The 13,965-nt window shown below is 38.3% G+C and overlaps 1 protein-coding gene across 26 annotated transcripts in view; it reads right to left on the bottom strand.

Annotated features, from left to right (window-relative positions):
- kiaa1217 (KIAA1217 ortholog) overlaps nucleotides 1-13,965 on the bottom strand; it is a 128,526-nt gene that overhangs the window by 39,207 nt on the left and 75,354 nt on the right. For 2 of the 26 annotated variants that reach the window (XM_008396775.2, XM_008396777.2), the window contains exon 1: nucleotides 1,526-1,642. The exons of 23 other annotated variants lie outside the window; for them this stretch is intronic. In XM_008396775.2, the coding sequence (XP_008394997.1) occupies nucleotides 1,526-1,528 (3 nt within the window). In that variant the 5' untranslated portion in view covers nucleotides 1,529-1,642. Of the gene's footprint in view, nucleotides 1-1,525; nucleotides 1,643-12,420; nucleotides 12,600-13,965 lie in introns of those variants that run through there. One more of the 26 variants, XM_008396779.2, reaches the window with a different exon arrangement.

The raw sequence follows: 13,965 nt of genomic DNA, 5'->3' as shown, positions 1-13,965 counted from the left end.
ACTTAACAAATGTTCTTAGGTAAATGTCTCTTGGACAAACGTCTTCAGAGTTCAGAGAATAAATTAGACATTTAGGAAACTATCTAAGGGTATCAGAGATAAAGAGGGTCAACAGAAAATGCATACAGCAATTTTAAGGTTTTGTTTGCAAAGAAATTTAAAACAACCCACAATTTTCCCTCCACCTTAAAATTCTAAGTATTGTTTTTACTGGTTTATTACATAAGATTCCTTCAAACAGAAAAGTGATGTTAAAATGTGACAAAACAAAACAAAAAGTTCAAGGGGTGTAAGTACTTTTTTATGGTACTACTATATCATCCAAAGATACCAAACAAAGGTCACCTGTGGAGGTGTTTATCTTAAAACAATAGAATGTATTCACACAACATCTACTATGTGCACAACCAGAGCAAATACACACAAGGTAACCAGAGAAACACGTTTTATTCACCCGTTCTATATGGTGGAAAGAATGCCAACAGAGGACGGAAGAGGAGGTTGTTATGGCTTTAAAAATGCAAACACTGATGTTGGGAGCACGACTTTTCACTTAAGATGCTAATTTGGCTGGAGCTCTGGGGAGAAGACGTACAGCTTACGGTAATTACCGGGATGTGAGCTCAACAGCAAACTTATAAACGGAACAAGGCAGCTTTTAGAAATGCTGTAACTTTCCTTTTTTTTTTTCTTTTCATTCCAACACATTATTTCAAAGAAAGAGCAAAGCCTGGGAAAATTGATGTGATAAGAGAAAAAGTTCAAGCCGGACTGCCCTCATCTCCTTAGGATAAATGTGTTTATGTGTGCCTCAGAGACAGTGTTCAGCAGAGCGAGAGTTAATTGAAAATCAAGCGCATGAGTCTACAGAAAGCTCTACACAACTGGTCTGTACTCTGTCTGTGGTCTGACGATCAGCCTTTGTTTTCTATACTCTAAAAGACATTATATCAAAATTCCCCAGTCATCCATTCCCATTCACTGCAAACACCACCCTCTGTCCGCTCCCTCCACCGATGCATTCCTCCTCTAATCCTTTTGCTACAAACCTCACATGACCTTTCACAGATGGGGTTGTTTGTTAATTGGTGTGTTAATTCAGATGACTTTATAGTATTAACAATCAAAGCTTACAATGGAGAGGAAGAACGGTGCCAGAAAACCCAGTAAATATTAAGAGACCCTCACAAAATGAAATATGCAAAACAGTAATAACAACTCTTATGAATTAATTAAATATCAGATTGAGTAGAAGGATAGCAAACGAATCTCATGCAAATCAGGATCGTAGCTACAACACAGGGCATTACATAAGATAATAAGATAAAGAAAGCATTACAAATATATTTTAGACACCTTGTAAAAGGAGCTGTGAGAAAAAAAAAACATATAAAGCATTAAATGCATTGCACACTAGTTCTGCTATTATTTGCCCTGTGCTTATTAATAGTTAACATAATATTCAATCTCCAATAATAAATGAAACACAAAACCTGGTAGAGAGCTAAAAAAATGCACTATTTACCATTTTTGCCAAGTTTCAACAGTCCACCAGTGAGTTCCATGTGAGACTAGAAACTCCCCGCTCTGAGAGAGAAACAGTCTCTTCCTGTGTTATCGTCGCAGCACTTGCTCTGCACAACTGGCCCCTGTCCTGCTCCCTTCCCTCTCTACTCCACTCCATAGCGGATGCAGACACCGCCCCCCCCACCGCTACAACCATCTACCACATCCCTAACGATCCAGCAGCACATTGCAAGCAAACACACAATCCACAGTAGGAAGACAGCAGGGGGAAAGCCATTGTTTTTATGTGAGCCATTTAAATTCCACCATGACTGTCCAGCCCAAGTTACGGAGTGTTAGGGACTTATTGAATGTGTCTGAATATTTCTCACTTTCATGAAGGTTCAGAGGTTAAATTCTGGATACCTGCAGCAACCCTAAACGTAATAAATAAGACAAGTTGAAACAGACACTTTTATTTAATAAAAAACAAACTGCTCCAACACTACAACATGGGTTTTGGTGTTGATGCAAATCCAAAGCTAGTCTTCAAACTCATGGGGCTAAAATGATAGACACATATCGGTTTGATATTTGGTAAATGAGTGGGTTGACATGGTTGACTGGGGTGAATATCTAACACAAGTCCTGCAGTTGAGGAAGCAACTTAATGGTGGAACACCGGCTTCAGGTTTAAACTTCTGCCAATTGTGCCATTCCTGGCACAGCTGTAAATCAGACGTTGCCAGCATTTCCACTAAAAAGACATAAACCAGGATTTTGATGGCAGACATAGTCACACAATCACTTTGAGTTTGTTTAACAGGAGAGTTTGTGTTTTCTTTCTGACCTTAGTTCTTTTTCTCATAAAGCAAAGGGTATTCCTACTTGTTCCATCAATGGAAGTTTTTGTGGCCAATGTTTGATAACTAACCTGCCAACACAAAATTGAGTATGCTATATTCTTTTCTTGAAAGGCTCATCTTGTTTTTGAGTATATTCTAATAAGTCATTACCAAAATGTTTTGCTTTTCAAAAAGTTACTTAAGCCTTGCACTAAAGACAGGCAGTTATAAAAGATAACAGGTCCAGACTTACACCAAGACCGAAAGAACCCTTACTGAATGTAGTAATTTGCACATATTCAGTCTGCTTCTCACCTACCTACTATCCTTCTTGCCAAACAAACACACGCAAACTATTTGCTTACGGCTTGATTTGTCCCAACTTGCTCCTGGATGTCGACCGTGAGACTGAACATTTAGAACAGCCCAGAACTGCGCAACATGTGCTCGATTTGCTTACATGTGCAGATAAATCCTTCATGGTAAAACAAAAAAGTGGACACATTTGCCATCACTTATCAGAAAACCGGTCTTTGCATGAGTTACGGCTGTTTTTACAAAGAGAAACAAAGTTTTATTCTCTCCTGTAAAAAAAAAATCCTTTGTGCTGTCTAGCAAACTGAAAGTTCACAAAAGGAAGAGTGAAACATATGCTAACTACTTTAGGTATATCTTTTTTTAATGCTTGTTAACACACCGTTTCAGTGCAGTTAGCTATCTAGATGTAATGAAGACTGGTTCAAGACAGCAGAGAAGGAAACATTGATGAAATAACCCTTTGTTGCTGCCATGGTATGAGGAGCACCATCTCTGACTGTACAGCAAGTTGAACCTTGAAGTAAGTGACTACGCCAGCTGAAGCCGACACTGGATTGCCACCGCGCTCAGTTCAATACAAAAACTGTAGTGTCGCATGAGAATTTGGTGTCAACAACATAAAGGGATTCAGGAGCGTCAGGCTGGTGCTGGTAGTGTAACAATGCAGGGAATATTTCCTTTCTGCACATTGGATCAATGAGCTCCAAGTTATTTAAGCATTATTGCTGATCCTGTCCATCTCTTTATGTCCGCAGTGTACCCATCTTCTGATGGGTTTTATCCAGGAGGAAAACGATGAGTTTGCTATACTTCATCGGTCTCCATGGTCATCGGATCTCAATCACTCAGAGCACCCTTTGAGAGGCGGTGGAAAGGTGAATTCACCTCATGGACGTTAAGCGGACAAATCTACAGGAACTGTGATATTATCAAGTTGATTTGGACCAAAATCACTAAGGAATGTTTCAGAAACATTGTTGAATATATGCCACCAAATAGGGGTCCATACACATGAGTGTATTTAAATAACTGATACAAACAATGTTTTTTGGTTTTTTTTCTATGGGAAACCAGTTATCTTGTAAGACACAACGTGTTGTCAGGAATTCTTGAAACCAATTAGCAACTTCCTGAAGACTGCATGGCTTCTTTGTGCCGCATATTTATTATACCTGCTTTCTGCTTGCATGAGCAGATACTTAATAATTAGCCCAGGGTTTTAAAAAGAATCACAGACAAGCACCTAACACTCAATGTTACTGTACTTTTTCCCCTCATATTTTTGCTGACTCGTCCAAAAACTTATTCCCAATCATCCACCTTTGTCCCAGTCAATTAACAGTAGAAACCATTAAATCTCTGGACTTATGCTTTAATGTGTTAGCAGCAACTGCACTTTTTAAACTGCAGTCTAAACAAAATACATGATCAATTAGTAGAAAATATGACAAGCTTGCGTATGTAAAGCATGAAACCCCAGTTGAGGCAAAAACATTAAGAGAACCGTGCCGCACACTCCACATCTATCAAACCAATTAGTTACAACAAATTAGCTCCAAAAGCCAAGAGAAACTTTACTGCTGCAAATTACAGGTGCTTCCTATCATCCATGTCATCTTGCTTAGTGCAAGACAAATCTGTGCACTCATTGTATTAGCTGGAAAACGTACTTCAAATATCTTATGAATGCGGCTTATTTGACTTTAAATAATTCAGCTGCTGTGCTGCCAACCCATCCCTTTATCTTCACCAAGAGCGAGCCAGCGGGAAATAAAATACAGAGGATCAAAATAGGTTTGAGCCAGATGCTCAGAGCTGTGAAATCATCCCAGTACTCCATCTCTGAATCGTCTTTTGAAGTGAGGCTCATTCCTTTGACGCAAACAAATGGGTCCAGATGTAGGATAGACTTGCATTCCAAAGGTTTAAATTGGAGGTAAAGGGGGAAAATTCAACCTATATATTCAAATACAATGCCCAAAACTATTCTTGCCAACATTGAGATGCTTACTTATGCTTTAAATGTAAATTGGTCAAGCTTACTTAGTGTTCTTAAGAAGCTACTCTGTTGCTGCAGTTTTTCTGTATTTTTTACTGCTTGGTCATCATCCAGCCTGTTTGTCACAGTTCCAGTTGTTTTAGAGGTTATTAATTATTGCTCCAACAGCAGATATGGGGAACTTCAGGGAGTACCTAATTTCTGCCCTATGAATGTCTGGCTTGCATGAATGGCATGTTGTTTTATGTTTCCCATGATGAAGGGAAACATAAAATGGGAAACATAGGGACAGGAGACCAATAGAAATAGGTCTTATGTCACATTGTATTTATACATTAGAGAAGCGTGAGCTTTGGGACCACCATTTAAAAATCCCTACATTTTGTTTTTAACTAAGTGTTAAAAATAAATCACAAAAATGGTTTCCATAAAAAGTGTTGTAGAAATTGGTTGTAGTTGCAAGAATTGCACTTCTTAAACATACTTTTGCATGGCCTTTGCATATATGAATGAAAATTTTTTTTGGCAAGTTACTTTTTGCTCCAGCGCTGTCTAACATCAACTGATGAACTTTACTTATATAGAGCAGCTAGTGAAAATGCACACAACCAACAGAGGATAATTGAACGTTATGGGAAATTAGGATGTTCAGGGGAGGAAATATCTTTGGGGATAAATATCAGAGTAGCTGTAAAAGATTAACCTTAACAGAATGAGGTAAATTTATTTCAGACTTTACCCAAAGTCAGAAAGGTGATTTTCACTTTGGCTTTGGCTGACATTTATGTAGTAAGTAATGATATCCAATTTCAATCCTTTGAATTTTGCGAGTTCAAAATAAGAGGTCAAATGTAAGCACGGCTATATCATTTGGAAACCCCAGTGATGGACATATTGAGTTTTATTTTAGCAAACTCAAATTCTTTAGCTGTCCCTTTACTCAACTGAAGTGTAGATTACATTTCACCAACATGAAAGTGCTGGCCATAACATTTTTTCATTAACCAATCAAAACCAACAATGACGTTGACCAAAAGATGCCTAAATCTGCACATACTGGTCAAGAATTACTAAATACCAATGACAAACCAAACAACTAAATCCAACAACTGCCAAATCTGACTACGTTTAACAAAGATGCTAAAATTAAAGTTATAAGTCACTGGTTTAAATGTTGTCAGATATAAGCCCTGTTCACTGTTGGTACTCAGATGTACTTTTCCACTGCAGACTTATGCTGGTGTTGAGCCTCAGCCACAACATTTATACTTCTACCACTGCTTAGTAACATGGCCAGAACCATAACTGTAAATTCAGACATAATTAATGCAAGCTGTCTTTACTCCAGAGTGATTCCATTATTGCTCTTCAATTCGAAATGCATTAGTCGGAATCATCACAAATTAAAACAACTTTTTGCTAAGTAATGGAATTGCCTCTTTGCCTTCTTTGTGTAGTTTAAACAGTAGGTTTTGTAAAAGGGCAAACAAGTTGAAGAAATATGTTAAATAACCAGCCAGTAAAACTCCTATGTTGACAAACAGCATTCATGGTGCTCCAAAGGAGCGTAAGGGCACAAGGTTAAAAATGTCACTGCCTTTGCCTGTCAAGATGATCCAAACTTCTTAGGATCTTCATCACCTTTGCATGCCTTTTTGGGGTAGAGCAGCACCAAGTCAGACCGCTGTTGTTATCTTAAGCCAGTGGTAATACAGCTCTGTTTTTGCTGCAGAACTGGGCACAGAGAAGAGCTCAGACCTGATTAGCTGGTCTGATTAGTCCACTGGCGTTGCGTTTGAGACAGCGTGTAAAATTCTGTCTGGCTTGCCTCATTATCAGCATTGGTCAGTGGCAGGTCCATCAAGGCCTTCTGTCAGAGCAGCTTAAAACTCCCCACCCCTCCAATGACACTTGGGATTAGACACAGTTTCGGCGCCACTTGTCCTCTCAGTTGGGATGCCGCACCCCTAAAAACAAACCCTATACCCCAACAAAATATCCTGGTTAACAATCCAGTCATTAAATAGACATCTCCATCTTTCTGCGTCCTGTTTCTCTCAGATCATCATTTTATGTAGAAGCGGCAGCAAGAACAGCCCCTGCTGATTTGAAAAGTGATGTTTGGGTCCTAACATTGTACTTTACATGAAATTTGTAAACCAAGCAGCACACCCTAAAAAAAAGATTTACGACTCAGAGGTTTCACATCAAAATGCAATCCAAACTTTTTAGGTATGTATTGTAAAACTAAAAAAAAAATCAACTAAAAATAAAATACAATTAAAGTTATCTATAATTAAACTACTGCATTCAATGCAAAATGTAACCAGCAACAGAATAACATGAAACCATTTACTAGGATTTTAAAAATTCCAGCTTTTATATTTAAATGAGTTATTCTGTGAAATCCTACAGGGATACTGAGGCAGCACTGGATATTAGTAACTTATCTTGGGTTTAGTATTTATTTAGAACCAGAGGCGATTCCATCCCAAGACTAATCCCAGTTCAGTTCAGCTTTTCTTTAATCATGTTCCGATCTCTTGCAGGACGCTGCACTTGGAGTCAGCATTATCTTGTTGACCTTGAATCTGTGAGGCAAGAGTGTAGCAGAGCCAGGAACCCACAGAGAAAAGAATGTGGGGAGGCTGGCCAAATGTTGCTTAAAAAAGACTCAGGTGGAGGCTTTAAAAACTGCCTTTACTTTCTAAACTCCCATTTTCAAAGTTTTTATTATATTCAAACATGGATTAAGCTGCTAAAAAAATGTGGTAAGGCGAGGTCTTTTTTTTCAGTGGTGCATTGAATTCATAATCCTCTTTTCAGATGCAGTTATACTCTATAACATGGTTTCTACAAGCATAGGTACTTTAAGGGCCCTATTCACCATTTATGTACCCATTAAAAGCTTTATGTTTTCCTGTTATCAGCTAATCAATCAAAATTTATTGTTAGATTTCTAACAAGAAAATAACTACAAATCTTTAGGTTAAAGGTATGAAATGTTGCATTGTTGTAATCTATTTTCCCACACCACATGTCCAAGACTAGAGTGGTACAAAACAATAAAATGACAAAAAGACCAGCAAGTATTTTACTGCCTGCTGCACTAAATCCAGCTGTTTTTTCAAATAAAGTGCGCTCAACTTATCTGTGAGGGCATCCAAGTTCCAACTTGTAAACCTAATCCAAAAGCATAACTGCAGAGTTTAAAATAACTTGACACCATGTTTCAAATGGGTCTAAGTATTTAGGAAAAGTTTAAGCTGAATGTATAGAAGTAGGAAAGCTACCCCAAATGCTCTGGAGCATTGCTTCAACACAATCTTAGGGAAACTATGTGGAAGAAATCCACTTAAACCGCAGATTACGACACTTTAAATATCTTCAGAAAATAGACAAAACACACTAAAGTAAGCAAAAGCAAAAAAAAAAACAAAAAACAGCTGTGATCTGAATAAAACAACAGCAAAAATGATTACAACATGTTATATAAAGCAACATCATAAGAAAACAGCTGCTTTTGACTATCAGTCAGGCCTTTATCAGTTTCAATGTGCATGTTCACTCAGCAAAGCAGACTAAAAAAATAGTATATGTTATCACTGCAGATCTAACATTGGAGGAAAAGTTAACATAAAAAACTATGGAAATATCCTTGTCAGCAAAATAAAAACTTGAACTCATAAGCACTGAATGCAGTTTTTATGTTCATACTAATTCAAATGAACAACAGAATAATTTTAACATATTTTAAATAAGAAAAATGATCAGCTCTTTCTTCAGTTTGTTCTTCAAGTGATATTCCAATGACATTGATTTATTGATCTTTAAAGTGACATAATTCAGAGTTGATACTTTCATCTTCTAACATACACAACCTAGCAAATGTTTGGATAGAACCGTGAAGCTTTGTGAACTCGAAAACAAGAAATACTGAAGAAAGCCTTCCACATTCTTGGTACCACTGGTAAATATATGAAAAGCACTTAAATCAGTTAACTTTTCTTTGCACAAGCAATGAAAGATCTAAATGAAAGAATTTGGAAAATCACTTTAATTGGAGTGATTTTCACCTTAAGAAATAATTGACTACAGTAACTGAAATGACCAAAAGGCCTACTACAGTAATTTATGCCCCCAACAATTTCTATAAAACCAGTTTAATTAAAGAGTATACTTTAAGTATACTTCGCTTTTGATATGTTAAGAGTGTCGAGGATTTTTGAGTTAGTTTAACTTCCTGTTTTTCTGGGCCATTAACACAATGTGAAACAAAAGGCACATTTGTCCTACCTACTCTTCAAAATTGGAAAGACAGAGAGACATAACTTTCAAGTAAGGCAAATGAGGGTTTATAAATGCAGAAAATAGCTCCAACAAAATATTTTCTTACCTAAGCTAGTCTATGCAATAATGAAAAACTGATTCAGAAAAAGTTTCTCTCGCCATAATGCAAAGTGAAGATGATGGTGGGGGAGATAAAATAAACAATCCCTTTAAAATTCACTATGAAGAGAAATGCAACAATTGGTAGAATAGAGGCCTCTATAAAGACAACATCGTTTTTGGCTTTTTGTACCAAAAATGCACAGAGAAATCAACCGCAGGCCAAAATTGAATGATTTTCAGCCTGGAATCCCCTGAACTGTGACCACTCTTCAGTGTGGGAGATGTAACCGAGAAAATAAGCAACTAAACTTAGAAAGCTAATCAACAATAGGTGAAGGTGTGTACTAAATCTGCCATTTTGTAAATTTTTGCTTTGGTTATTTCATACCTGACTTTTTCAGGTATCTTTCAGTCATCTACCACAGGCCTTCAAATCATATCCATCCTGGGGACATTTTAGTTAAGTTCCAAAACAGTAACCCAAAATTGGTATGAGTAATGGTCTGCATTCTTCAGAATGATGAAAGGAGACTGCTAATCATGCTTAAAGATGAATTCAATGTACTCTCGGTCAGTTTGTCTGCCTGTTGAACACAAAGGCACTTAGATGCTCCAAAATATCTGCTCTATTCTGTTTGAAAACCTGTTCACAGCTCATCACACACACAGAAACTGACACAGCCACAGGAAGGAATTTGGATTTTGTGTCTGTATGTGTGTGTTTGTGATCGGTCAAGCAGCTCATTTAGTCACAGTCGTCGCCCCTGGGCAGAGGCAGAAGGGTGAAGAGGATGTGTGGCAGTCTGGGCCAGTGGGAAGTTATCTCATCTCCCTTAGGGAGGCTTCCAGGTGTTTGGAGGAGGAGGGGGGGTTATGAGGAGTGGAGGAGATTAAGCCACTTGCTTTTGTTGTGGCTTTAAGGATCACAGAAGTAGAAAAAGAGTATCTCATCAGTCTCTTCATTTCAGTCACTGTTAGGGCAGCCATTCAGAAAATACAAGGGTCATCAACTTTTCCGGCTTCCGTGATATTATCTTTCCAACCTCCGGCTGACCTTGATAAAACTTCCACCTATGTAACTCAAACCCAAGCAGACATTTCATTCTCGCCTCTGAAGCGTGCACTGCCACCGATGCGGCTTTTCCTGTATGGCCGGCATCTTTACACCTGCGTGGGAAAGGCAACAAATCCTCCACTCTATCGCTCACACAGCAGTGCTACTGTGAGGCTTGTTTTCTGCTTGTGTTGTCTTGAAGCTGAATAACACCTCCCTGGGATGCAAGATGACAAATGCTGCAATAAACTCTTTGTTTGTACTTTGTTTTCATTTTCTCCCGCATCTGTTAGCAGTTACTGATTGCATTCCTCTTGAGAATGCCAATCAGATTATGCCAAGCACAGTTTACAATCACGGTTTCCTCTATTCATGAACCCCGAATTCACTTGTCAAATATTCATACTTGTATTCGTCTGCCTTATGGCAATATCCTGTAACAAATTCAAAGTAATCACCAGCAAGCTCCATCTCACCAATCTGAATAACAAACTTGCAATCAGCATTAGCTGTGCCTCTAATCTCTGGGTTGATGAACTTTAAAAGCAACAAAACATTTTGTTTTCTACACTATCTTAACTTAGATTAAAGTAATACTACAGAAATGACCTCTTCTGAGGATACTGGGCTACATCCATAGCAATCCATGTACTTGGAATGACCCAAAGTATATTTAGATACAAAATAAAATAAAGGAGCTTGGGGCTTCCTGTAAGTAGGCAGCAAGCATCTGGTCTTGTAAAATTGAGATAATGATAGACCATGAGAGCCAAAACAAATTAAACAATTCTGAACATGTTACAGACATCCCATCTAGCATCAGTCTTCATCTATAAAAATGTTCCACGCTTGATTCAATGCAATGTCTAAAAATGTCAAAATTACAAAGGCAAGGAAGTTGAGCAGCAACAACTAATACACTACAAAAAAGGGAATTTTGGGGGTATTAACTATTACCATACACAATAGGGCTGTAGTGATACAATAATCTCACAATACGCTACACGATATTCTGCTCACGATACGATATATATTGCAATATTCAGCAAGCGATAGAATTCAATACACTTTTGCGATTTTCTGAAAGATTTTAGAGGGACAGAGTAATTTTGGTGACATTTTGTGACTGTTATAGAGTTGGAACTACACAATACCTGGCTCTGGTTGGACATGGACACAGACTTAAAGTCGACAGCTGGACAAAATGAATCAAAGAAGTGGTGAGAAAACATGTTTCTTTTAATTGAAACAGTACAAACTGTAGCTAACATGCATTTGTAAAGTAAATAATACCTTTTTAAACTTGACACTTAAAATCTGAAGGAATCACTCTAAGCCTGATGACCTAATCATTCTCCCGGCAAAGCAAGCAGTGAGTGAGCAAGGTGACAGTTGGATGTTACGATACTTGCGGATGAATATAGATTTTTTTCTAGAAAAGAAAATATCGATATATATCGCAAAATCGATATTATTACATAGCCCTAATACACAACAACATCCGCCTATCAATCTCCTGCTCTATTTTTCCCTCATTTGTGAACAAGACTGCGGGATTGGTGCAGATTGGTGATACATCTGCAGTGTTGTGGGGTCTGTACCAAACTTTTTTACAGTGCAACTTGCCACCATCTGCCTGAATGTACTGTGAAGTACTTTGGGGTTGCTCTGGACTTGATAAAGTGCTATACAAGTGCAGGCCATTTCCCATTTATTTATTTTTATAGAATGTCCATTTTAAAAAATGCAGTCAAGGCATTGGGTGTTATTTGTTTTGCCATTCAAAGACTGTTTGGGGCCCTCAGCAGGCAACCCATTTAAAAACTTTCTGGGAGCGCCCCTGTATAAAAAACAAAACAACAAAAACAAGTACACAGAAGTCAATATTCCAAGCAAATACTCGTCATTACTATGTCATCACAATTATTTTCATGCACGACGCAACATGTAGCATTGCAGACTCCGCGATCATAATGTGACTTATTTTGCAATTATACGACAAAGTTCCAGGAGAAAGCATTGTTTTGATCATTTTCGACCTCAATGGGCATTTCAAACGAATTATCAATTAAGTCATACAGCAGCTGGACATTTTTTAAAATTTGTGCGCAAACTGTGACAGCATGGCACGGTAAGAAAAAAAAAAAAACAACTCAAGGCTGGCGCACTGCTGTGTTAGAAAACCGCAACAAAAACACGCATCGGTGTGATCTCTTCCAGCTCAAACTTCCAACACAGTAGCAACTTAAACGACTTCAGCTGCACTTGCTGACTAGAAAGACATCGCAAATTTCGATGTTCTCTACCTTTACTGCTTCTGATCCGGGCTTCTGATTGGCTCGAATAATTTCAGAAAGTTCCTTTTCAGTTTAATCCTCGCCGGACTTCACGTGCAGTGAACCATATCCCTCCAAACCACCTTTAGGTCCATAGCCCGTCCAAGCAGAGCTCTCCTGCTCCTCTCACACCGAGCCAGTTCTCTCCTACAAGCACCTACACGTAAACTGAGCCCTTCAGCTGTGACATCACGAGTCCCTATGGCAACCCTGACTCCACCCCGGTCCGGAGCTGATCCTACCTGTCTGACTTCTTCCGACTCGGAGTATTCTCCTCCCTTTATTTTTATTTCAGTAAACCACACGATTTGTATATTTATCTATATCTGGTTGAGGGGAAAACTCTGACTAGACTCAGATAAATGTAAACAACTGGGCTAGTGATGTCCTATTATCTTCACCGGCTGCAGATTTGCATACGTCAAAGTCTATGATGTTGATGTGGAAGAAGGTTTCACTGTGCATGTAAAGGCTGCCTGACAAACCCCCTCTTGGACAATGCTTTGCACCCTCGCCTGGAGCTACCCCATGACTCAGTGCCTATCTTACCATTACCTGAATTGTTTTGGCTACAGACCCTCTGTTTGCTCATCCTTTTTGTGTCCTCTGACCCAAAGCAAACATGCAGAAAATGTCCAGGTGAGGTGAAATGTTCACCTTGATTCTAGCCCAGATGCATCAGAGTGTTGAAAGACACGGCACAACTTTATAACCTCTAAAACCTCAGAAACAACACTGGGAAACATACATTCTCCATCACTGTGTCACTTAGAGTATATCAGTGTGCTTGAAGCTGAAGAGAAGTCAAATAAGGTGATTAAAGCAGGAGCATATATGGCCAATTTGAACTGTTGTTATTTGCATGTTTCCTGCTATACTTCATAACACTCTTTCACCACAGATGTGGGAGGGAGCAATGACAGGCAGATTTATTGGACGCACCTCAAATATTACCCGCAGCAAAAAGGAGGAAGGAAATAGTTTTGAAATTCATTGCAGTCTACAAAGAAAAGTAATCAGCATAATTTAAAACTAAACAAAAGCCCTTTACACAGCTGTTCTTTTCACAAATTCAGACATGGACACGTTTCTTACCTCGCCCAGAAAAGATGAGTAAAGACCTTTAAAATAAATACAACATTCTTGGCTGTAGCATAATGACAGCTCAAATTTCAGCGCATTTTTTCAGCAGGAGAGAAAAAAAAAAAACATTACATTTTTTTTTTATATAAAATCACCAGAGGCAAAATAGTCAGCATCCATAGCAAACCATTTAAAACTAAACACAAACTAAGCATTTAGAACATTTGGAAACATTTATTTCTCTCAGTTTTCCTGATGCATAAATATGACATGACACTGCAAAGAAAAACAAACGAGGAACTAAGCTTGTCATCAGTCTGCATGAAGAGCAGGAAGAAAGTACAAAAATCTCCAAACTCCACTGGCAGAGCAGAAGGAAAGAGTGGCATCTTAAGGCTACAAGTCTTCATAAAGACCATTAGATGCCATCCA

This window comes from Poecilia reticulata, linkage group LG20 (assembly GCF_000633615.1).
Source record: "Poecilia reticulata strain Guanapo linkage group LG20, Guppy_female_1.0+MT, whole genome shotgun sequence".
NCBI lineage: Eukaryota > Metazoa > Chordata > Actinopteri > Cyprinodontiformes > Poeciliidae > Poecilia > Poecilia reticulata.
The sequence above is the reverse complement of the archived record's forward strand: the minus strand, read 5'-3'. Positions and strand labels throughout refer to the sequence as shown.